The sequence below is a fragment of the Nelumbo lutea genome, chromosome 1 (genome assembly GCF_056320005.1).
Source record: "Nelumbo lutea isolate HS-2025 chromosome 1, American lotus-T2T, whole genome shotgun sequence".
In the NCBI taxonomy this organism is placed as follows: Eukaryota; Viridiplantae; Streptophyta; class Magnoliopsida; order Proteales; family Nelumbonaceae; genus Nelumbo; species Nelumbo lutea.
Window position 1 is genome coordinate 206,466,056 of NC_142684.1, and position 25,722 is coordinate 206,491,777.

General features: G+C 35.8%; 1 protein-coding gene across 1 annotated transcript in view; it reads right to left on the reverse strand.

The window, feature by feature from the left end:
- Positions 1-25,722, reverse strand: part of SRS2 (P-loop containing nucleoside triphosphate hydrolases superfamily protein) — a 37,637-nt gene continuing 11,915 nt past the window's right edge. Inside the window, exons 13-29 of the mRNA XM_088962543.1 lie at positions 24,067-24,180; positions 23,831-23,931; positions 18,953-19,019; positions 18,476-18,526; positions 16,179-16,256; positions 15,714-15,923; positions 15,543-15,581; positions 15,103-15,174; positions 14,909-14,995; positions 14,771-14,827; positions 12,724-12,929; positions 12,516-12,609; positions 8,957-9,007; positions 8,094-8,156; positions 7,841-7,900; positions 2,207-2,269; positions 1-316 (exon numbers count right to left, since the gene is read on the reverse strand). Coding sequence (XP_088818669.1) covers positions 227-316; positions 2,207-2,269; positions 7,841-7,900; positions 8,094-8,156; positions 8,957-9,007; positions 12,516-12,609; positions 12,724-12,929; positions 14,771-14,827; positions 14,909-14,995; positions 15,103-15,174; positions 15,543-15,581; positions 15,714-15,923; positions 16,179-16,256; positions 18,476-18,526; positions 18,953-19,019; positions 23,831-23,931; positions 24,067-24,180 — 1,503 coding nt within the window. The 3' untranslated portion in view covers positions 1-226. The remainder of the gene's footprint in view (positions 317-2,206; positions 2,270-7,840; positions 7,901-8,093; positions 8,157-8,956; positions 9,008-12,515; positions 12,610-12,723; positions 12,930-14,770; positions 14,828-14,908; positions 14,996-15,102; positions 15,175-15,542; positions 15,582-15,713; positions 15,924-16,178; positions 16,257-18,475; positions 18,527-18,952; positions 19,020-23,830; positions 23,932-24,066; positions 24,181-25,722) is intronic.

Consider the following 25,722-nt stretch of genomic DNA (forward strand, 5'->3'; position numbering starts at 1 on the left):
CAGTAATGAATTGTTAATTCAATATATTTTACAAAAGTGGCGTTATGCATTTAAAATTTACATGAACTTTTACTAAAGATGACAATGAACCCCATCCCCCTAGTAAGAATGTAATTTTCATCAGAGAAGTTGATACATTTTTACATTGGTCATTATCCATCAATATATTAAAAAAATAAAATAAATATGGACAACCAAACCATTTCCTAGTATGCAAAGCAATCCCTCACAAGGACTTGTACTGCTCAATCAAATGGGAGGCATGGAGACGCGATGTAGGGACTATAGTGCACCCTAAATTCTGAAGATAAGCTATCTGCAACCAAAAATGATGGTTGAAAACACACAAGACTAGAAATGGTGCTAGAAAAAGAGAGGACCACCAATAGTTGGAAATCAAATGCAGACTTAGATAACATGAACACGTCAAAATAATGAATGGATATGGGAATTGAAAGAAAAATCAAGTCCTATTAGCAAACTATGCTAGGATCCGACATATCAACTAATGTCAGGACGATTTGAAAAACTTCTTAAATACTCTTTTTCATTAATCTTATTTCATCCGTAACTACTATAAACAAGCATGGCAAAATCCAAAGAGACTTTCTTGTACTCACAAGACTTATCAAATAAGAAAAATCTTTTCCTTCTCCAACATACAGCATATCCCTCTAGAAAAGATAATCCGTAGTAGTTCTGTATACATTTATGACGATATTGTAGAATGTAGAGATAGTCGTTCACAAAAATGCTCCAGGATAAAAGATCAGATTGAATGCCAGATCAGCAATAATGTCTATAAAGTATAAACCAAATAAGGGATTTGTTATAAATCGGATTTGGTCCTCACAGCCTTTGCAGCCGAGCATTGGGAACATCTCCTTGTATATATTTTTTTTCATGGGGAGGTATTCTCATTGCACGGTTGCAAGGGACTGTGAGGACTTTGTGAGGATGATCCTGTGAGGACCAGATCCAATTTACATTTCATGATTGCTTTCCAAAAGCAGTGCATTTAAATGAGTAAACAAAAGGAGTACAAGGTTGGAGAAACAAATAAAAGCAGTGCATTGATGGGTAAGTTCAGCAGAAAGCTTTTTGGACAGAACATGGATTAGAGATCAACCTCTAAATGAGCTATGTCTAAGTCTGTATTTGCTGGCTCAGAACAAGGAAGATCCTATGAACGAGTATTATGCAAGGCTGGGGAATGAAGGAGTTCTAATGTGAAGGAATCTAAAGTGACTAGGAAAGCTCAAGACCTCCAATGAGTCCTGCTCACATTAGGAGTTTTCTTCAAGGGAGACTGCATCCTGAACCAGAACAGAATTAAGAGGGGAGGGGGGGCTTCTCTATGATTTCATTACTCCCAACCTTACATTTCAGTTACATTACAAGTACTGGACCTGTTTGAGAGGACCCTGACTATGCACAAACCTGATGGGCCAGGCTCGGTTTGAACCATCCTTCTTAACAACCTCATATATCTGCTAGAAGTGCTGCAACGGACCAATTGATCCATCTACTCAAGACAGCATGAGATGGAATTTAGAAACATCAGGAATATTCACTGTGAAATCCTTCTTCAGATTCTTGATTCCATTTAACATAGAGAAAGTCCGATGGTAAGATATTTAGCCTACTGCATATGGTCCCATTTCTTGCGGTTCTTCAGGCAGTTTACAGAATTTCCTCGAGAGTTGGAAAGCCTTATTGCAACCTGACCTGGCTAAGATATTTAGCAGTAGAAGAAACAAGTTGTGGTCCTTGACTCCTGACACCAAATGGTGGGTTATCTGGTTATAAAGGAAAAACAGAATATTCTGCCAGTCAGGTTTAGAGGTTGATAGTTTGACTGCAAAGGTGGACAATTAACTACTTGATTGGGCAAGAGTGAATTCAAGGGCTTGAAGCAGTAACAGTTTCCTAATCAGTGGGATAGAATTCTTTTTGGGGATGCTGTAAATGAGCGACCAACAGATGTTTTTCGTTTAGTTAGTAATACTTTTTGTTTATCATTCAACTTTGTACAGTGGCTTGGTACACCAAGGCTCTGATGTGTATCTTGATTCTTCTTCAGTTAATACAATACAATTTGTACTTTTCAAAAAAAAAAAAAGTCCTCAGTTCATATTCGTAAAGAGAAGAAATGCAAAAATAAGAAGATTGAACTTAAAAACCCAACAAACTGAAGATCCCTAACCTGTTTAGATGTAGCTTCTGACGACCCCATTGCATTTTCAATTCTCAGTTTCTGGAAATGCTCCTAATAGCAAAGTAAATAGTACATAGAATAAGGATCGTGCAAGAGCATGCATACATTTGACAGGAATTGAAATAAACCTACTTATTTATCTCCGTGTATCTCAAATTCTATACCAGAAGCACCCTGATATTTCCGTGTAAAGCATCCAAGCCTATTTGAATCATGTCAAAATGCAACCACCACATCTTATAAGACAATATATTTGCCATTCTTTAATATATGCATACAGAACCACTACCCAGTGATAGTCCTGATTATCCAGGATCCTGGGAGGAATAGACTGGATATAGACCTAAAATTTGGATTTTTTTTTCCCCTTCTTCTTCGTTTGCAGAGTGGCTGTCCTTAGACAAGAAATGCCTAGATGACAAGGCCTCCATGAAAGGTTGTTTCACTCAAGCACCTAACGATTTTATGCACAGTGCTATGAAATATTCTTATATTCTTTATTTCTGAGGCTACAATAAAAAATAGGCATTATTAAACTTAGTTATTCATTTTGTGGGATTATCACTAGATTCCTTTTATTATTTTCTTATTTGTTAAGGTTCAATAAACAAAAGTGTCGGTGTAGGCAGTCTTCAACCCTCAAAGATTTCAAAAACTAAACCGATAAGGAAAAACTTAACTATGTTGATTTACTATGTTTCAGATGAAGTTTACACTTTTTTATGAAGATTATAGATAATTACTTGTGAAAAATGGTCGGTGGTTATATTGAACCTAGGGAATTACCATAGGATTAATTGTTACTAAAATAAAACATCACCTAGGCGACACCTTGGCACCTTGAATACTATGTTCCCATACTTGTATCCAAGATTTTACCATTTTCAAAGCAGTGGCCCCTATTTGTTTAAACATTTGTGTACACATTGCAAATAAAAGAAATCCTTATCTATATGAATAATAACATCAATCTCTGTGAAAACTTGCTTCCTTCTGTCTGAACTCATGGCTGACAAAACAACCACCGCACATTTTCTTTCTTATTGTAATTTATATGACTACAGGATCAATTAGAAATAGAAACTTATAATCGTGCAAAAAGGCTACTCTTTCCATCTTACTTTTGCTTTAGAATCAGTGTTTTAAAGGTGCAAGGCACAAAAAATGTGCAGGGGTCAATTTGCGCCTGAGGCACAAGGTGCAAGGCGAGGCACACGCCTTTTGAAGCAAGGCGCAAAAATACAAAAAAAAAATGCTAAAAAATAAAAAATATGTCTGAAATTTTAAAAAAATGTCAAAAATTAAAAAAAAATAAAAATATATATATTAAACATAATATTACTAAAAAATATAAAGTTAAATTTTAAGATAATGTTTTCAAGCATATTCAAATGAAAATTTAAAAATAAAATCAAAGATATAAAACATTTTCAAGCATGTAAAACCTCTAATCTCTTTTTTCACTCAATTGCAGTACTTTACATAGCTAATGTAATGTTAAACATATAACAATCCTGATTCTACGAGCCACCTTTGTGCCACTCCCCTTGAGGCAAGCCCAAACAAGTCCACGTTAGGTCTTAAATTCTTAATTTTCATGCAAAAAATAATGATTTTATAGTTTTAACTGCTTTTTAAGAAGACATTTTATTAGGATGAATGAATGAACAACATTACCAAATTGAGGGTTCTCGGACCTTTGGTGAGCGAGCAAAGCGAGAGAATTTCTTTTTATTATTTTATTACAAAATAGACATTATTAAAGAAAAATATTCATTTTTGTGTTTATAAACACATTTCTTCCATAAGGGAAGAACTTAAAATTTTGTCTAATCAACACATTTCTTCCATAAGGGAAGAACTTAAAATTTTGTCTAATCAACACATTTCTTCCACATCATCATCATCTTCTTTTCCTATAACAAAAATAGGGGTTCAGCCCTATATTTTTTGAATTTTCTTTCCTTCCTTCTTTTTCTTCTTTTTCTTCTCATAAACATGAAGTTTATAATTTTCTTATGAAAATTATGGATAGTTATTAAAGAAAGTTGGTTATGGAACCTAGGGAACTACCCTAGGATATGTGATTTTTACTTAAAACAATCCATCGTTTAGGCAACCAGGCAACAAAGCGTCCCATTGTTGCCTAGCCTCACCTTGGCGCCTTGAAAACTATACACCAAAATTTTCTGTTATAATAAATATGAAATCCTCAGGCTTCTTCAAAAGTTCAAGAGGCATTCGCCAGGGTGATCCCTTGTCTGCTCTCCTCTTCCTTTGTATAATGGAGGTCCTGACCCAATTCATCAATAATGCAGGGCAGGCAGGTCTCTGGGAAGGTTTTGAAATTATTCCAGGGGGTGAAAGGGTCAATGTACTCCACTTTGTGGATGATACACTTTGTTTCATTAATGCTTTGATCTCTCAATTAGAAACACTAGTGGGAATCTTCTCTTGGTTTGAAGTGGTAACAGGGCTGATGTTGAACTTGGGGAAATCTTCTCACATTCTGATGGACAGGGTTGAGGACAATGATCTATGGGCAGAAACTCTTCGATGTAAGGTGAATAATCTTCTTACCACCTATCTTGGTTTGCCTTTGGGTGCAAACTAAGATAGGTGGAAACCAAGTTTTTTTCTACAACAATTTGCGAGCCAGTGATGGAAAGACTAGAAAGGAAACTTACATCTTGGAAGGAAAAATATTTATCAAAAGGGGGAAGAATGACCTTTATCAGAAGTACTCTCGCAAATCTACCAACGTACTACCTCTCCTTCTTCCTTAAACCAAGCTCAATAGCTAAGAGAATAGAAAAATTGCAAAAGAACTTCCTATGGAAAGCATGGGAAGAAGAGAAGAAAATCCACATGATATCTTGGGATAAAATTTGCACTCCACAGGATTCAGGTGGTCTGGGTCTAAGAAGAATTAAAACTTTCAGCACAGCCTTAAAAGGAGTGGGATTCCAGTTAGGAGATGGGGGTGGAGCTCGTTTTTTGAAGAACAATTTGTTAAACGATGTATCTTTGGAAGAGAGATTCCCCCTTTTGTTCTCAGTGGCTGACTCTTTCAAGTTAGTTCGAGATGAAGTGGTGTGGAAGCCTAAATTCTGAAGGGATTTTCAAGACTGGGAAGTGGCTGAAGTTGTGAACCTGCTGAGTAGCCTAAATAGTTTCTCCTTCCACCCCCAGTCAAGAGACCAATGGACCTGGACCTGGACAGCTGATGGAAATTTCTCAATCAGATCTTTTGCATGAGCTGACTAGGGGTGAGCATTATTCGGTTAAAACCAAATAACTGAACCAAAAATTTTGGTTTCGCCTTTTTGGGTTTTTGGTTAAATCGGTTCCGTTTTTCGGCTTTTGGCTATTTCGGTTTTCAGTTTCGGTTTTTGAAATTAGAATTCCAGTTAACTGAATTAACCAAACTTTTTATTATTATATGTAATATATAATATGTAATATGTAACATATAATATAATATATAATATACTGAAATTTGATTTCATAATATATATTTTAAAAATATAATAGAGTATATATTATTAAAATTCGGTTTTAACTGAAATAACCGAACTGAAAATTTCGGTTTTGGTTATTTCAGTTTTTCTAAATTTCGGTTCGGTTTTTTATTTTTTTAATTCAGTTTTTTAAATTTTGGTTTATTCCGTTCGGTTTTTAACTGAATAAACCGAATGCACACCCCTAGAGCTGACTGGCAATAGGAATGCAGACTTCCCTTGTAAGCAAATCTAGATCCCTTCATCCCCATCTAAAATCAATTTCTTGATCTGGACCTCAGCACTAGGAAAATGCCTAACAAGAAGCAACCTGGCTAAGAAGGGATTCAGTTTAGAGGACCTAAGTTGTGGAATTTGTGGTCTGGTCCAGGAATCCATGGACCACCTCTGCATTCATTGCAAGCTTTCTTGGAAAATATGATCCCATTTCCTCTCTGCTGTGGGTGTTTGCGGGGTAATGCCGAGCACAGTAAAGGATCTGTTACAAAGCTGGCACCTCCTGGGCTATCAAAGAAAGACAATTACATTTGGAGATCTATCCCAGCAGCAGTAATCAGCACTTTATGGTCAGAGAGAAATGACAAAATTTATAGAAAATAGAAGAGCCCTAAGGTGTTGATGCAATTTATTTTTGGCTGCGTTCTGTAATCAGAACTCAGCTCTTGGTTATCAGTCCTACCCGAGTTCTGTTATCAGAATATGTTTCTGATTCTTAATTTAGTTAGTTCAAGGGATCTCTGATCTTTTCCTGAGGGGGGATCTGGTTTATGGTTCTTCCCTCTTTGTATGACTATTTTTCTCATTAGGCTCAGTTTGGAAGGAGTACAAATACAAATATGTAGAGTGCAAAACTATGTATTTTGTATTATTTTGTATGTATTTGTACTGTACATATTTGTATTTCTACTCCTTCCAAACTGAACCATAATAGAATTTACCTTCCAAACTGGGGGGACCACACAATAAACGACAAATAAGCACTTTACGCACTTGGCAAAAAAGGAGTGAATAAGTGCATATTTTCAAAATAAATACTTAAAAGCAACCCAGTGGATGCTTAAGTTAAAAGCACTTATTCCATATTTTTTGGACAAAACTGTCCCCATCGTTTTTCAAAAATCCCATCAAGCATCTTCTCCACTTGAGCTCCAACACAAACCAGGGCTGGCAGCAAGCTACTCCAGGCTGAGATATTGTTCCAGGTGCGTGGATATCCTCTCTTTTTCTCCATTTTGTGTGCCGTTTTGGGCAACTCTTCCTGGCTATAATTGTCAATTCCACAAATATAAGTACTTATTGGTTATGTGGCTCACCAAACACTGTAACCCAAATAAGTACTAATGAACTTATTTCTCAAACCACTTATTTACCAAACATAGCTTGGGTCCACCTGACAACCAATTATGTCAGTTCTTGTTCTGTGATTTTGTCCCGAATAATAATTGGATTGGAACTGGTTCTTAAGGTTCTGAACCGATGCGTACCGAAACCAATTATATAGTTAATGATATATAAAGATCTCTTGTTTTTCTTTTTTCAACTTTCTATTATATTTTATATCTAAAAGAGTAAATGTCATAAACGGTAAATATGATGATTGTGGTTAAAAGCATATATTTTATCAACATATAAACAGTTTAGTATTTTAGTCTCAGTTTCATTAAGGTTTTTTTATCAAGGAAAAGTTGTATATCAAGAATTCTTTTCTTTTTCAACGAAGGTGGCAATAGCAGGACTGGAAGCCGCATTTCCACTGGGACTACCCAGCTAACATACCAACCGAGTCACCACTCAGTTTTATTAAGGTTATATTATGAAAACGATGTTCTAAACTGTTATTATCATTGGTAATTATAAGTGCCAAGTATAGTTGGGTCCAATCAGGTCAAACCCGACTCTCCTGATTAATAATCGGTTCGGTTCTGGGTCCTTCATACTGTCCCGATTAGTACCTGCAATGGGGCTGGTACAACATGTCCCAAACCAGACAACCCATTGACAGCCCTACCTAAGAGCGCCCAAAGTGTGCCTTCAAAAAATTTGATTCATCCACTACATTCCAAGAATGAAAGGCATTGCAATCCATGAAATGGAAGACTACCTGTTTTTCTCTCATTAAATAAGCACGCTTATCAGCAGGAATTTGCTCCCAGCTTAAGACCTGTTCAAGAAAAGCATGTCAACAAATTGATCAGTAAGTTTACTTCAAAACGGATGCAAATATTTGACCCAAAGAAGCAAAGTTACAGCCCCAATTGCAACTAATATGAAGTTGTAAAGAGCTTCACAATCAGAAACGTAACACTTCTTATTGGTAAATAAAACTTAAATTTTGAAAATGTCAATTAGCATACATATTCAGCATAATGAAATGCTTCTTCACACTTCAAGGAAGACTTCAGCGCACGTAAAACATCCTGAAGAAAAACTGCTAGTCAGAATAATACAGGCAATAAAAAGGACAAAAACTAAAAACCGTGGGTAATACAAATTTAATTATATATGTAAAAATTGAAAAAAAAACAATTTAAAAAATGAAGGTAATCTGAAGAAAAACAGTTATCATTTTTTCTTCAGAGAAGGTCCAAAAGAAGCTACACTAAAACTACAGATTAAATGCAACAACCAGTTATATGGCTTTTGATGCATTACTAAAATCTAAACCCAATGAAACTAAGGCATAAAAATCAAGTACTGAACCTTATGACTTATTCTCAGAGCTGTAGCAACAGTATCTGGTTATTTCCAAAGTAGTGGAACCAAATACAAAGAAGCTGTGAGAGTTTCAGACCAAAAACACAAAAGCTAGACAAAATTGTCAAAAATATATCCAAATATATCTTGGAAATGCTATTCCCAAAACAGCGAGATAAAATCAGTAAGCAAATTAAGAAACAACCTTCTTGAATATCATCAAATTTTCTCAATAAGAAATAAACAAATAAGTCCTTTGTTCCATTAACCATCTCCCTGTTTTCAAACCATGCATTTCCCTAACCGCCTCAAAGAGATACCCATGTTACAAGATGAAGCAAATAAGGATAATTTAAGATGTTGGTGAAGTTCTTGATCTTCAAATCTTAATTCCACTTAGACAAGGATAGAAATTCACTTGTGTGCATGCTATGTGAGGTTAAGCAATGAATGGCAATTGTTAAAGTAATTACAAGTTAAGAGCACAATGAACTAGTAAATTTATTGCAAAATGGGGACAAACCTTGTTTTTGCATGTCTTTATTCTAAGCCGCTCATCAATTACAAAGCCAACCTGAACCATACATTAAAAAAGTAAATAATAATCGAAGAAAATCGTCATCAGATGCATATATCCTAGTATTAAACTAAAAAAATAAGCATGGAAATAATGTCACCATGGCATTATGGCATTTTAACCATATTAGTTTTGGTTTTCAAGTATGATAATGTCATTATGGAATTGTGCATTGGCATTTTAACCCAGACAGTTGACCTGCTGCTAAACCATTAGTTTCCAGCTCTAATGGATGTTCATCCACTATTGTATTCTTGATCAGTATTAGGTTTCCCAGCATCAATACTGGATTGAAATTTCTATGCCAACCATTTCCAAAAAGGAACAACAATGCAGAAGCTGCACACTTTTGAGGAGATAAAGAGCAGACGTAAGAAATAACAATAAGATTCCTTATCAGTGTGGCCAACTGATAAAGAGCACAGTCCAAAGTACTGTGCTGCACACCACAAATATCAGAGGTTCAACTGTGGTAAAAAAAGAGGTCAAACTGTGATGGCATATATATGTACATATATATTGCAAGTTACATAATAACTATATCCGATATATTCTACAAATGTTATTGCACTTGAATGTGATGGATAAATGGCTAAAACCTTGGTTTTTTAAAGCAAATGACCAAGATCCAAGACTCAACTCACATTTTCTTTAAAAGAACGTGTGTATTAAAGCAAAATATACATCAAAGAGGCATAAATCAACACAATTTTTTTTCACAATTGAAGAGGAATTTTATTAAGACAATATGAGAACTGTTACAATCACCTTACTGAGAGGCATGAGGTGTGATCTCCCTTAAAGAGTGAAAATGAAAACAAATTAAGAGATGAATTTGTTAGACAATGTATGCCCTTAGGCCTTAGCTCCAATCAGATTGATGTACATAAACATTTACTTGTAAATGAAAAAAATACATTATTGTTTCATGTTAATGACGATATGTTTTCTGTGAATTACCCCTTAAAATGGACACTTATGAGACTCATGTTAGTTTAGAATGTTCTTAGCCATTGGGTAAACTTGGGGAGTTTATCCCGACAAGGCTAACACTGGCGTGCTCCAAATAGTTAGAGCAGCATGTCTTGGTTGGTAGGGTTAGACCCCAAGCACAAGCAATAACGGGTGTTTGAAAGAAACACTGAACCTAGACCAATTTTCCAGTTATTAAGGGTGGATTCGAACTGAGTTGAGCCGAATACTTGGCTATTCAAGCTCAGCTTGCAAAAACAATGTTAGGCTTGAGCTTGAGCTCGACTTGGTTAAAAAGATCGCAAGTTTGAGCTCGACTACAAGCCAAGCTTTTCTAGAAAATAAAAATTATACATATAAAAATATTTTCTATTTTACATAGAAAAAATTAAGAATTATAAAAATTATTTACTATTGTACATAAAAAAATAAAAGTATTATTATACATAATAATTTTTTTATTATAATATATAATATAAGAACTATTTAATTATTATACTAGGCTCACAAGCCTCACTAGCCAAGCTTCATTGGGCTCGATTAGCAAATGAGCCTATATATCGAGCTTGAGCTCAGCTCGAAGCTTGGTTTCAACCAACCCGAGTCGAGCTCGAATAGCATGCAAGAAGCTCGACTTGTGGCCACCCCTACCAGTTATACCCTGGATTTGGAGATAGATGGGCAAAACTAGAAAGTTACACATAACCTCAGACTTGATTTTGATACTACACTAAATAGTGGACCGGGTTGCCATTGATGTGCCAAGCAGTGAGATCAATCATGTGTCAAAATATTTAGGCATGTTGGGGCAGTTTGGGATATTACTTGAGTGGGTGATCATAGTGATAGGATTGACCCCTTTGTCAGACAAAGTGAATACAAGGCTTTGACTCTCTCTAATGGAAACCCAAACTGTCAGCAATGGATTTCATCTGTGTTTGAAATTCGGTTTTGAAAAATACATTTATATATCATTATACCACTAATTTATGAAAAAGGTTTGCAAAAGATTTTACTCCCGGGATCCATTCGAGTAGAGAATGTAACATTATATCTTGCAAGGGAGAGGTCCTTCCCTGTGTGTAATGTTTTAATGATTATTGGCTGAGATTGTGTAAGAGACCATTACAGGGATGATTACTTGATGGGCTTTATCTCACATAAGTCCATTATCCTTGAGACTTTATAGGGTGGTTGAATCCAATGATTATTTAGGTGTAAATGTTGGGTCTAGACTGAGCCCATGCTGATTGGCTCAGGGGTTCACTACCCTGAGTAGTGATTTTAGCCTAACCTCTTTCAGAGGTGGGGCCGAACCCTCATGGACTTGTGTGAGCCCTTTGTGGGGTCCCACGCCATACAATATCAGGCTCAAAATGGTCATGCAAAACCTAACCTAGGGACATGAGTCATTAAAGAAAATGGGCCAAAGCCATATACGGGGTTAAGAAGAAGAAGGCCAATAGAACTTGCCTTCCTCCCCTCTTGCTCTCTCCTCTTATCTCCTTTCCAGAAACCTTAGTTCAACCTAAGCATTGATAGAACTGATTTTTATCAGTTTTCCGAGTATGTTTTTGCAAGAAAAACATTGGGGAAATCAGGCTTACAAAACCCTGTCGATCCAAGGAAGTTGGATAGCAGTTTTGCAGAAAATAGTGTCGGTGAAATAGCTTCTCATTCACTGCGCCATCTTCAATCAGAGGCCAATTTTTTGGACTGATTTTGAGTGTGAACTACCACTCTGGGAGCTGCGATTTGTGGACTCGGCATCAGGTACAAATAGTGTTAATTTTGGCTTCAAATCTGGTCTGTTTCAGAGCAAAGATCGATCCAGAAATTTCAGATTTCAAAATCTCCAGGAAACTGGTTCCCGGGTTGGGTTAGAAAAGTTTTGAAATTCAGCCAGCCATTAAACCTAGTTTGTCCATCCATATTCTGAATTCTAACTCATCCAACAGAATTAATAGTAACAAGACAATACACAATTAGAAGGCAATGGGTTCAAGTCTTGCCACCAACAATTTTGAAACTTCCATTCATTTGATGGCCATGCGGTTTTATAAAACCGGGTCTGATTCACCTATTTTGTAGTTAAACTAGATGGTTGGCCAGTTTTTCATGAATTAGGGTATTCAGCAAATGACTGAACTAACAAAGGCATCAGGTCACGACTCAACCAGTCTGATGAGCCAGTTCAATCTAGTTTTCTACACAATCATTCTAGGTATAGATTACCTTCCCACAAATCATGAAAGACAAGGCTTTACAAAACACGTTAACATCAGCATATGAACTATCTCATGACAATATTTACCATATGAAGCATTGTAAGTGGGAATTGTAAAACAATAGGTCTCGATCATTTTCTACCGTTATAGATACCCATGCATTGTATAATAGAATTCCTCTATGGTACTTGTGGCCCCAAATGGAATAACTTTTTGAGACCAAAGAGGGCCAATGCAAAGACAAAAAATAACAGTAAGCAGAATCAAGAACAAAAAATCATATGACAATGAGGCATCAAGAACACCTTGTCCAGTAACCGCTTAGGATTTTGGAATGCTTGCTTTTTTGCCCATTGATGAAATAAATGGGAAATTATTGATCGGTCCTCCAAATTGAATCTGTCAAATATGGTTAGATCAAATGACATTGAGCAGTGGAAGAGCAAAAAAAAAACAGAAAATAACAAGAAATGATTGCAGGATTTAGTCAATAATCCTACTTTAAATAAATACCTTCTTAAAAAGTTATTGCCATTTGACCCCAACAACAGTTCTGGTGGAACATTAAAAACTTCATCACCTAGAGTATTGGAAGTGTCAGTTTCCCCCACATCTGCCTTCAGAAACTGTTCACGTTCTGCTGCAGCAACAGAAAATTGAGCATTTCCTTCTGAAAGCTCCCGAGGTATTTTTTGCAAATCTTTTCTAACCAATTCACCCTGCAAAGAAATAAATTTGGCAACTAAACAAAACCAACAAAGAACAATATAATTGTAGAGGAAAAGGATAATCCTCAACTACCATGCATGGAACTGCCCAAATCTCTGATATATGTTCACTTCAAAATGTGTATCCCATCTTTGATGAAGCTGGTAATAACTAAAGACCCTCAAACTCTTGAGATAAAAATTGATTATGAACTGTTGGTTTGTAATGATTAGTGATATTATATACGGTCAAATAGATATTAATCTCAACTTCTTGTTGTTTGTGTTGAGTTATGGCTCTACAATTAATTTATTTTGTTACATAGGTACCACTTAACAGCTATTTAATAATGGTAAAATGGAGTAATCCGAGGACTTATCAATTTGTCTTTTAGCAAACAAGTTATCAAGGATGTTGTGATCTCCTTAATGACTGAAACTAAAATAGGGCTGAATGACGGTCTGCCTGTAGGGAGAAATCTGGAGCCAAAAGTAATAAGAAACAATCTAGGGCTGTTAAGATCAATGGCAAAGAACCAAGTAGATATCAACACCAATAGCTTATGTGTGCAGTTTCTCGTCAAGTTGTTATTAAAGCCAAGACTAATAGTGATATGCATCATTATTCATGCAACCAGGCTGCAATAAGTATTTCTCACAAATCCAGAAGGCAGGGTCAAACAACACACAATGGGATTGCAATACATTGTCAAAACTTGAATAGAAAAGTTTCAACATCTCATCAGATCTGACTACCCATACAAACTTCAGTTCACCAACATATTAACTTAGGGAGTTCATATAGTTTTGGCGCAAGATAATTTGACCTAGTCATGAAGGATTGAAACTTTCCTCATAAATGACGGGAATTGGTGATGAATAGATTGACTATTGTCTGTGCATTACTTACTAAACTTGTGGATGATGAGGACAATATTAAACTTGATAAATGAAGAGAAAAATAAGAAGAAAGCAAAAGATATAGGTTAAGTCAGAAGAGAAAAGAGATTGATCAAAGAAAAAGGTGAGAAGAGAAGAGAAGATTTTAAAAGGAAGAATCCTTTTAATAATTATGCATGTGGAGTGGTCCCAATACAATAACCCAAAAGAAAAAGATCACAATACCCCTGCTGTCAGTATACCAATAAAATAACAAGGAAAAAACAAGAAACCAGTTAGACGAAAGACTAAAGACTAAAAATTGCAACTACAGTGCTGTCCAAATACATACATCATCTAAGCCTTATCCCAATTATATGCCAGGTATACGAGGTTGGCTACACGAATTGTGTTTCACCATTCCATTCTCTTTACTGTCATATCCATTGGGCTGTTCCAATACAATTATAACTCAAGAAAAAAGACCATAATACCCCTGTTGCCAGAACAGCAACAAATAACAAGGAAAATAAATTGTTACTTAAAACTGTCATCGATTAACATAATTATGCTATCACTTGTGATTTCATATTTACAGGTCAACAATTGACTAATCAGTATGCACTAATTAGTCAATCATATGAAAAAAAAAACACATATTAGTGGTGGAATTAACACATGCTGCTAAAATTGCTAACTGTGTCCCAATATAATAAGAACAACTTTCAAGTTCTCCAATCAGGACCAAAATTTGGTAATTTCAAAGTCAACACGATATAGAAGTTTCAGAAAAGAATAGCATATCAAAGAAATAAAAGGCAACACTCCACCCTGCTGCAAGCTAATATTAGATGCAAATATCAAGCAATTATTATAGACATGGCAACCCCAATTAAAAAGACTGCTCATGATATTAATAGCACAACTTTTCTAGCCGGCAGAATCAAAATTACTACACTCACAACTGTACATACCTGTACCTCCAAGAGGTGATCTGGAATTTCTTTTAGAAATCGTGAAGGCCGGAGCAACTGAAAGGCCCAGGTATATCAATTATAAATGAAGTAAGAAATACGGAAGCAAATAATAGATAACAGATAAGTAAAATTGACCTGCCAATTTGAATCCATAACAACATAAAAGATGTAAAGTTTCTTTCTTGCACGAGTCATTGCGACATACAATAAACGCCTCTCCTCCTGAGAAAATATGCCAAAAAGTCAGGATACTATGAAAAACAAACAAATGAAGTAACACGCACACACACACACATGAAAAACAAACATCTGTTGAGATGCACGCTTACCTCAAGAGAGGTTCCACTTTCATTCACAACACCATTATATTCATGCAACAAAGGGATCTCAGATTCATTTGCCTGTGATAATAGATCAAAGAATCACTAAGCATAATAAATTCAAATGGAAACGAACACCCTCTTTTAACATGACCTAGCAAAAGAATTATATGTAATTGTTGAAGTGATCTATTAGGCCCTATGGTTTGTTTTGTCTTTTTTCAAATAAGCTGTATTAGGGGCATGTAGTTAAGGGCAAACTTGTAATTTCCTCATTTCAGTATAAATAACAATTATTAGAGTGTGAGATCCAAGTTAGACTAGCAGCCCATTTTCTATTTTCTTTCTTCCTTTCTTTTCTTCTTTTCTGTTCAAACCAGATTCTAAGCCATATATCAAATGAGCAAACACAAAACTAAAAGCCAAACTATCAAATTCCATCTACATACCTTGACAATGAAAACAGTGTCCCATTCCAATCCTTTTGACTGCACTAGCAACGAATCAAAAAGGGGAAAAGCAAGAAAGAAAATGCCTGTGAGATTCCAAAACCTCAACACAACTGGCTTTAGCAAGAAACTAAAGTTAACTCAGTAAGAATACATTTGCCTGTGAAACACCTGATGAATTGTGGTCAATGTGACAGAATCCTCATTATCTCGTCTCCTAGCCCGAAAGTTTTCTACCTCCCTGGCAGATATATAGTCAACAAATGCCTTGAGTACTTTGATACAGCCTTTCTTTTCTAATACACAGTCTCCTTCCACGTCAGTATTACTAAAATGTGTTGATAAGAAATCAGAGACATCATCCAGTAGGTACTGAAGGACCTGCATTGTGATATGTCCTCTAAACTTAGGTTAAACTTCCAGAGTGCAATCCTATTGTTACAATTGTGAAGATGTTTCCATGCAGATTTAGGGTTACATCATCTAGCTCTTGAGCCCATCTTTAGAGAATATGATGAAACAGATACACCCTCAATAATAGAAACCAGTAAGGAATAATGTTTGATAAGGGTAAAAAAAAGAGAGGAGAATGGATCAAATACACTTAATACTCTAAATAAATTAATTAGAACTTACAGATCTTATGTCATTATCCTCATTCAATAATTTCCCACTATCAACATCAACAACAGCCCGCTGCTCAAGAAGGTATTTCTACAACATGGAAATGATAATAATTGTGTAGTGTCAATTTAAGCAAAAAAGCATGTACTACTCAACATAAGAAATGTTGTCACTAAAGAGAATCCTTCACATCTAAGATATCATATTATTGCATTCTAAGTAATAGCACAAGAGAAGTCACTAGTACTTATGGCATTTTGGACAGGGAAGTAGATGAACATTACCAATGCCACCAAACCATCAACTAGTCAACCAACTAGTCAGTTGAGGGCCAAACTAACTACATCACATCACTAACTAGTTGGTCAAAAGTCATAACGCAGTTCCCTAGAATGACAAATGACAAGCAAACCTAGCCAACGAAAAGGTCATTTTGAAGCTTTGTTTGTTTGCTTCAATATCTAATTACTTGAAATGATATAGACTATGTTTACATTTTGTTAATTCATGATTGCTGCCTTAAAATGTTTTCTTCCAATCAGTAGTTTGTTCATATGGATTTTCCACAAAGAAGGGGCTCATCTAATGGTCAAGATGGCACCCTTCTTTGGAAAATAAAGGCTGCGATTCCCTGCCCTACTCTATCCATCCCAGTGATTTAAAAGGCACGCCTAGGCGCTCAGGCGAGGCACATTTTAGGGTAGGCGCCACACCCAGGTCCTAGGTGCAGCCCATTCAAAAGGCGCATGCCTAGTGCGCCTTGCGCCTTAGACCAAGCATGCGCCTTTTGAAAATTTGCTGCTTTTTCCCTTTATTGAGTCTGGCTGCTGGGTAATGTTGTCCATTTGGTAATGTTGTCCATTCATTCATCTTAATAAAATATCTTCTTAAAAGCAATTTAAACTATAAAATTATTATTTTTTTGTGTGAAATCTAAGAATTAAAGACCTTAACATGGACTTGTTTGGGCTTGCCTCGAGGGGCGTGGCACAAAGACGGCTCGTAGAACTAGCCCAGGTCCTAGGTGCACGCCTGGTGCGCCTTGCGCCTTAGCCCAAGCGTGTGCCTTTTGAAAATTTGCCGCTTTTTCCCTTTTTATGAGTCTGGCCGCTGGGTAATGTTGTCCATTTGGTAATGTCCATTCATTCGTCTTAATAAAATATCTTCTTAAAAGCAATTTAAACTATAAAATTATTATAGTTTTGAGTGAAATCTAAGAATTTAAGACCCTAACATGGTCATGTTTGCGCTTGCCTCGAGGGGCAAGGCACAAAGGCGGCTCGTAGAATTAGGAATGTAATATATCACATTAGCTACTTGATGCAATGGAGAAAAAAAAAGAGATTGTGGGTTTTATATGCTTGAAAATGTTTTATATGTTTGATTTCATTTTTATATTCTCATTTGAATATGCTTTACATATTATATTTATGTATTTTAATTTTAGATGATAGGTTTTTGAAACATTTATTTTAAAACTTAAGTTAATATTTTATTAATATTATGTTTTATAATTTTTTTAGAAAATTTTGCATTTTTTCTAAATTGTGTGCCTTGCCTCAAAAAGGCGCACACCTTGCCTTGCGCCTTGCGCTTTTAAAGCATTGATCCATCCCAACTTTTCCTTTATTTGTAAAACAATGACTATAAAAGTAAATGTTCAATATCATTCTTTTCTTGCAATTTAGTCTATACTAAGTTATCTATGAGATTGCATCTATATCTTTTCTATACACTAGCCAGCAACACCTAGGACTGATTATTCATTGACTTGTCGCATCAACTAATGAGACCAAAACAACTAGTCGTTACTTTACCACATTGATAACAGTAACACAGATCATTACTTCAAAAGCTTGAAATGGAAGTAATATAGTTTCATGACAGATGACATTCTCTGCTTCAGTTATCACCTGAATCATAGCCATCTGCTTTTAGCATAAAGCTTGAAATAATTTTAGCTTCAAGCCTTCAAGTAATCATTTGACAAGGAAAATGAAAAGGGGTTATTTTTGGGTCTAATGGTAAAATCTTGAGATGAGAAGCATGAGAATGCAGTTATGAGTTTGATTGCAGCCATTTTGTGTAAAAAGATAACAAAGTAGAGGCCCATATCAAGCCCACCCCTCTCAAGACCCCAGATGGCTAGCACCAACTTTGGGCATTCACCTTTTGGCTATCAAGAAAATGAGAATAGCTAAAAGCAGCAGAATACAAATTAATACACAGAATACCAAGCATTTAAATAGAAATCAATGTAACACTGCCACAACATTATTTTTCATATATTCATGAATGAGGATGCAAACCTGAGGCAACAAGTTCGCCACTGATGTTATGACAACTGAAATCGATTGTTCCTGTAACCACCAACAGACAATTAGAATCTTCCAAACACAAGAGAAAAATCCTCCAACAATACAAAAGGAAAGAATTTTGTATTAGACCGAGCAAAAAGATGGTGATAAAATCTGGAGAATTCTCATTCAACCCGGTAAAATTGTTGGGATTAAGCAGTGAAGACAAGTAGTATCAGTGGCGACACTAGGTCCCACATTCATTCTCCAACAATAAAGTCTTGAGCATTCCAGCTAGACACTTACAACCCTGGGCCCCACATACAACATACGTCAAATGGCGTAGACCAAGCTATACAAAAATATCTAGACCTAGAACTAGAACTACCTCCGATCATAACATTGCACAAAATTTAGCTAATATTCATAATGTGACAACAAAGAAGTAATAATTCCCGAACATTTTCCACAAACAAGCCTAAGGTTTACCCTCTGAACAAGTTTGGATATCATTTCTAGTGTAAGCAGCACTTTGCGTCCATGGTTAAGTTGTCTCCTACATCAGGAAAAACTAAAATTTAGCACACAGATGTATCAAAAGCATACAAAATAAAAGGAAATAGAAGTGATTTCATAAATCTAAAAAATTAAAAAATAAAGACAAAGAGATAAAAAAAAAAAAAAGATGCTCTGCTGAGAAATCTTGTAATACAAGCAAACCCCTCAAACAAAAGAATAGATTAAATACATGTATGAACTAAGGGCCATTGGGATAAGGCTAAGATAAAGACAATGATATGAACTAAGGACCTGTTTGGAGAAGCTACTAAATTAAGTTTCAATAAAAAGCCCTTTTTTGGCTGAACGATAGCAAATTTGGGCTCTCTGCAATTCTCACCAAACATTGCTTACATGCTGTCAAGGGGGGCCCACTTTGCAAAGCCAAAACCTCTCAAACGAACAAAGGGCTAAACTAAAACAAAAAATTAAGTGCAGAAATAAAGGGGATTGCAACTACAGCTGTATATTCTCCTTCTCTTTTATCTTCACCTCTTTCCCTTTGGGAGGGACGAGATGCAGCCTCCCCTAAACATTATAAGTAGTCATAGAAAAAAGAATACACAGCTGCAAAAATAGCCAATCCCTAGCAGACCCTTTTTTGCAAGATAATCAGCCAAAGCATTTGACTCCCTACCCACCCACTGGTATCTAAACGAGATGTGCCTTGTTAAACATTTGACTTTTTCGAAGTCATCCCTATTACTCCAAGCAACTGAGTCTGGATTTGACAACCAACAACCAACCCACAATCACCTTTGAATCCCTTTCAATTAAAAGGTTCTCTACTCCTAGTTCATTAGCAATCCGAATTCCTTGTACTGCATCCAACAACTCAGCTCTTGTGGAATCCCCTATTTCAACTAGGCCTGAGAATAAAGAAATAATATTGTCATTCTCATTCCTCATAACTCCTATGCCAGACAGTCCTGGGTTACCCTGACTTCTTCCATCAAAATTTAGTTTAATAACCCCCATCTGGAAGAGTTACCCAAAATGTTGCAGCCTGGTTTTCCTAATCAAAGTGTGTGCAACTGCAGCCCAATTCCTCCAAATATCATCAAATGAGAAAGGGTTGAACCCCCTTAAGTCAGATGAAAGGATTCGGTTCCCTTCTCTTAAAGGATTAAACCCCCTTTTCAGTTGCTTCTTCTTTCAAAATACTTTGCTCATCCTGTCTTTGTACCCTTTCCTGTTAAGAAAGTATGGACTAAGCCTATTCCCCCAAAGGTTTCTGTCTTTTGTTGGGAAGTGTTCCTTGGGAAGGTTAATACTTTGGAAAAGGTGCAGAACAAAAGGCCTTACTTCTGCTTGTCCCCAAACTGGTGTTCTCTTTGTAAATCCAATAGTGAGTAATGTTTCCATTGGTTCCTATCTTGCCCAGTTGCTACAGCTATTTGGTGTTGGATTTTTGCCCACTTTGGTTGCAGGTGGTTGCTGCCAGTAGAAGTCTCTCAGCTGTTTGAATCCTCAGTTCTTGGTGATCAATCAAAAAGAGGACGATTAAAGTGGAGGTGCATTAATGCAGCTTCCCTTGGACTATTTGGGAGGAAAGGACAGTGATTTAAAAGGTGTGCCTAGGCGCACAGGCGAAGCGCATTTTAGGGTATGCACCTCGCCCTGGTCCTAGGCGCAACACTTTCAAAAGGCACAAGCCTTGTGCGCCCAAGTGTACGTGTTTTGAAAATTTAATGCTTTTTTTGCTTTTTTTAACCTAACAACTAGGTCGGGGCTATGCCCCCAGACCCCTGACCTACGCTTGCTCACCGAAGCTCCGAGAACCCCCTATTTGCTAATGTTGTTCATTCATTCATATTAATAAAATATCTTCTTAAAAAATGATAAAAATTATAAAATCACTATTTTTTGTGTGAAAATAAAGAATTAAGACCCTAGCATGGGCTTGCCTCGAGGAGCGTGGAACAAAGGTGGCACGTAGAATTAGGAATGTAATATGTTTTACATCACATTAGCTACTTGAAGTAATGCAATTGAGGAAAAAAAGAGATTGCAGGTTTTACATACTTGAAAACGTTTTATATGTTTGATTTTATTTTTAAATTTTCATTTGAATATGCTTTACATGTTATGTTTATGTATTTTAATTTTAGATAATAGGTTTTAAAACATTTATTTTAAATTTTAAGTTTATATTTTTTTACTAGCGGGGACCTATGCGATGCACGGGCTTTGTTAAGCAAAAGTTAACCAACAGAAACATATTAAGAGTAGACAATTGTTTTATATTCTAACTTTTTAACTAATTAATTACTATTTATATTTTATATAGTAATTTTAATAATTTTTTTCCAATGCAAAAATAAAAATAATCAATTTCAGCTAGTGTTTCCCCTCAAACCAATGAAATGACCCAACTCGACTCGAGTTGGATGGTTTTCTAATATTTTAGGACGGCTTTGGTTAAACAATTTTCCAACGCAATTAAGTTGGGCCAAATTTGGTTTGGTCATTTGTAAACTTTCCAAAATCGAACCAACCCATATATATATCTTAATATTTTATATTCTAAATATAATTATTCTAATAAGGGAAAGTTGGAAAATTCCCATATTTCTAACTCTAAAAATATTTTATATTGTAAATTTCAAATTTTTAATTTATTTTTTCAAAAGAACCGTTCTAATTTTTTTATTTAAATTTCTAGTTTATATCTTTTGAACCAACCAACCCAAACTAATACAACCCGAATTGGTTGGTTTTCACAAATGGTCAGTTGATTTCAAGTAACCAACTCCCCAACCTGACCAAGTCCCAAATCTCCTTGGTTGTAACTAAGAACATAAAATTCACACTAATCTTAAGTACCATATTGTTCCACAACCATGTCATAATATGTGCATCTTCTTGTTCCCACTTATTGTTACCTTAGAATCAACTAAGGTTTTCTCCTCTTTCACATGATTCACCTTATTCTTAGCCCCAACAAAGACTTCTACAGATTTAGCCCAAGGTACATAATTTTCACCATTCAATTTAATAGAGGTCATCATCACATTAAGACAATCAGGGGGAATCGTAACACTAGGAGTCTAGATTTATGTTCAATGTTGTCTCCTATTGCTGCCATAAAACCAAAAAAAGCACTCACTATTACTTCACAATGCTTCACTTGCTAACCACCACATTGCACTTTTTTCTTTTTAGCCCTAACTATCACTACAGTCCTGTTGTTTCGGCCAATGTTCTAAAACGCAAAGGCGTGTCACAAGGCATTCCATTACCTGGAGTCGGGAGGCGTAATTCAGAACATAAGAGGCATAAGCCTCCTTAAGAGAAGAGGGATGAGGAGGAAGAAGGAGGCATAAGCCTCCTTAAGGGGCAAGCCTTCTTAAGAAGAGGGGGATGAGGAGGAAGGAGGAGGCGTAAGCCTTCACTTTCTTTTCCTTTCTTTTTTTCTTCTTTTCTTTCTTTTTTCCTTTTTTTCTATCTTTTTATATGAAATGTGCATGAGGTGTACGCCTCTAGCACGCCTCATGAAAAAGGCATATGAGGCATATGCCTAAGAGGTATCAACGCCTATGGCATATGCCTCAGGGCATTTTGGGGGCGCCTCACCTAGAGGCACACCTCCAGGCGTACACCTCCCACACCTTTTAAAAGACTGGTTTCAACACCACAACAATCCTACTTTTTAGCCCTAAATGAAGAAGCCTACAGCCACAATCACAACTGTGGCACATTGCACATGTTTTTTTTTTCTTATTAGCCCTAATTGTCGTTGTAGTCCTGCTGTTTCAGCACCACAGCAGTCCCTTCATTTTAGCCCTAAATGAAGAAGCCTACAACCACAGTCACAACTTCTCCCTCTTGCATTAGATTTTATATGTGAGATTTGGGCTCATGAGTTCAAACTTGCAAGCTCGATTAGTTTTTTAAAGTTTCAAGTCGAAGTCAACTTATTGAATATTTAATCAAACCGAAATCAAACAAGAAAACAAAGTCCAAATCGAACCCATTCAAATATAAGAGTATTTTAGAAGAACCAAGCCAACACATGCTAAAGTTTGACTTGGCTTAGTTCAATTACACCCCTATCTTAGAGCCCTAGATTCTTTGCTTCAATCCAACCTCCAAACTCCAAAGCCTATTACACCAAAGGATGCCACAGTAACATTTTTTATAAAAATAAGAAATTTTCATTAAAATAAAAATAAAAATTACAAAGCATTCTCAAGTTTATATTCTTTAATTTCAAAAATGTCCCAAAAATTAGATGCTAGATCTGAGGCATTCACTTGAGCAAATACAAGTAAGATGAACACCCAATCAATGACAGCCCTTCCTGTAGATGCCACAATCTTCTGTCTCCCATTGCTTATCTTCAAACACACACCATAGTAACATCACCTTTCATTCCTCTAACATCTACCTCCTCCGCACATTTCTTCTTTGTTTTGCTATCAAATGTAAAGGGAGGAGAAAATAGAAAAAGGAAAAAATGGACAAGAGACAGAAAAAACTTAATATAGACTGCAACATTGCTATTGGCCCTCATGTCCAAGTTGTGTCTCAAGTTTCAGATGTAAAAATAAGTTGAATGTTTAAGCACAAATTCAAAATTTAAGATGCAACAGTAAACAACAATCAAGCAAGAGCCACTCAATTTACAAAAAGAACAATTGAACCTTCCAACACAATAGAGACTAATTAAATACTTCAATAAGTGCACCAATTTCAATATTAAAGGCTACTAAGAGATAACATATTATTCCATTGAAATAGAAACTTAAATCCATCCATACTAATATAAGAAACCAACTCAAACGAGAGAAATGTTTAAATCAAGACCTCTTGAAGGTACCAGAGATCTTTGCAGAAAATATGTTGCAAGCAGCTGACATAAAGCTACACTTCCTAACTGTGCATATCTTGTCAATATATTCAATTACCTAAAAGAATCATCCCAATGTAATGAAGTAAGAAGACAAAGTAACAGAAAAAAACTAACTTCAGTTTGAAGTAAAAATTAAAGAAGCAACAATACACGATATGTAGAACAGTAGAATAAATAATAAAACAACTACCCTCTTCTTTTCTTCTTTCTCACAGAGCAATAAAGCTTTGAATGCCTGACGAAACGGGCCATCATCACAACCAGGCAATGTAGTTTTAAGCATTGCCATAATGGAATTAATTACCTAAAATAAGATATAACATTAAAGCAATATCAAAAAACTGAAGCCAGTATATCATCAATACTTATGCATATATCCTTCAAAAATGAAACAGAGATTCATGGATCAAATAACTGAATAAGACATGGATAACAATATTGTTGTTGCAACTGTTTCAAACAAAGACAACTTAAAAGGTCATCATTCTTTTATTTTTTGAAATTCCCATTAGTGTCTTTGGGTGTATGTGCTTGATGTAGTGCCAGCTCAGTTATAGTCCTTAGAGAATGTTTAATCCTCTTCTTGATCAGAGTTTTATGGCTGTTGATGGCTGTAATGGAACCTGGAATCACTCACAGGGTGCCTAAAATCACTCTAGGGCATGGGACTCAATCACCATAGCTAGCATAAGGTGAAGAAAATTCAATAAACTTCATTGCCTTTGTGTAAAACGTCCATACATATTTATAGACTCTAAAACTCATAATAATCCTAGGAGTCAAACTGTTAGACTCATAATAGTCTTAGAAGTCCAACTGTTGGACTCAATAATCCTACTAGGACTCAAATTAAGTTGTCATATCCTATTTCAATTCAAAAGAATACTCAATAACTCTAATCCTACTTATGCAATGACTTTAAAGTTTTAAATATAAACAAACTATAAATAGACAATAAAACCCTATTATTGGACCCTACAGAAAAATTATAAAATGGCAAAAATACCCTTGGTGTTCAATTCAGTCCAAATCCCAAGTACCATCATTACGCCATGTCAGGACCCGTTGTAGGGCCTTCTTCTTTCTAGAACAAGTCTTTAAGGGTGCCGATCAAGTCCTATCAGTGCTTGTTTGTTCTTTATCCAAGCTTTGAGTCCTAAATGTTCAAACTTGATTCAAATCTATTAAGATTGTTTTCCTAGGACACATAAATATGTAGAAAGGTTATCATTGTCTTGATCATATCTCTAGAAAGGGGTATGCATGTATAGTCCTAACTGTTCAAACTTGTTGATGATTTCTTGTACCCATCCTTGTTTTTCTCAAGGGAAACCTTTGCCTAAGTTGCCAAAATGAATAAATCAAATTCTTTTGCCACTTGTAGCATATTATTACCAGCCTATGTATAGGTTGAACATAAAAAATGCCTACCTAAAAGAAGATTTACAAGAAGTACATATGCAACATCTTCATTGGATAAAAGGGATAGAAAGGAAATTGGTGAGGACTGTCAAAGAGGTGCTGAGGTAAAGGTGATGATGAAGTTGGAGGAGGGAAAGAAGGTGTAGAAATTTCAGGTTCAAATTTTATAAAAGAAAAAGGAAATACAGTTTTCACCCATTGCATGAGGTCGAGAACCTTGAAGCTGAGTCTGATGGAGTTAATAGACATAGATGAGAAAGATGTTATTATTGACGAAACTTAAATTAAAAATGCCCAAAAATGACAAGGTGGGCTTGAAGCAACACAATGTTTGGCACATGCATCTCAGCATAAACCTCACTAGAACTCTTCTCCTCACGATCCCCTTGCATTCCAAGACATTAATTTCATTTTCACCATCAAA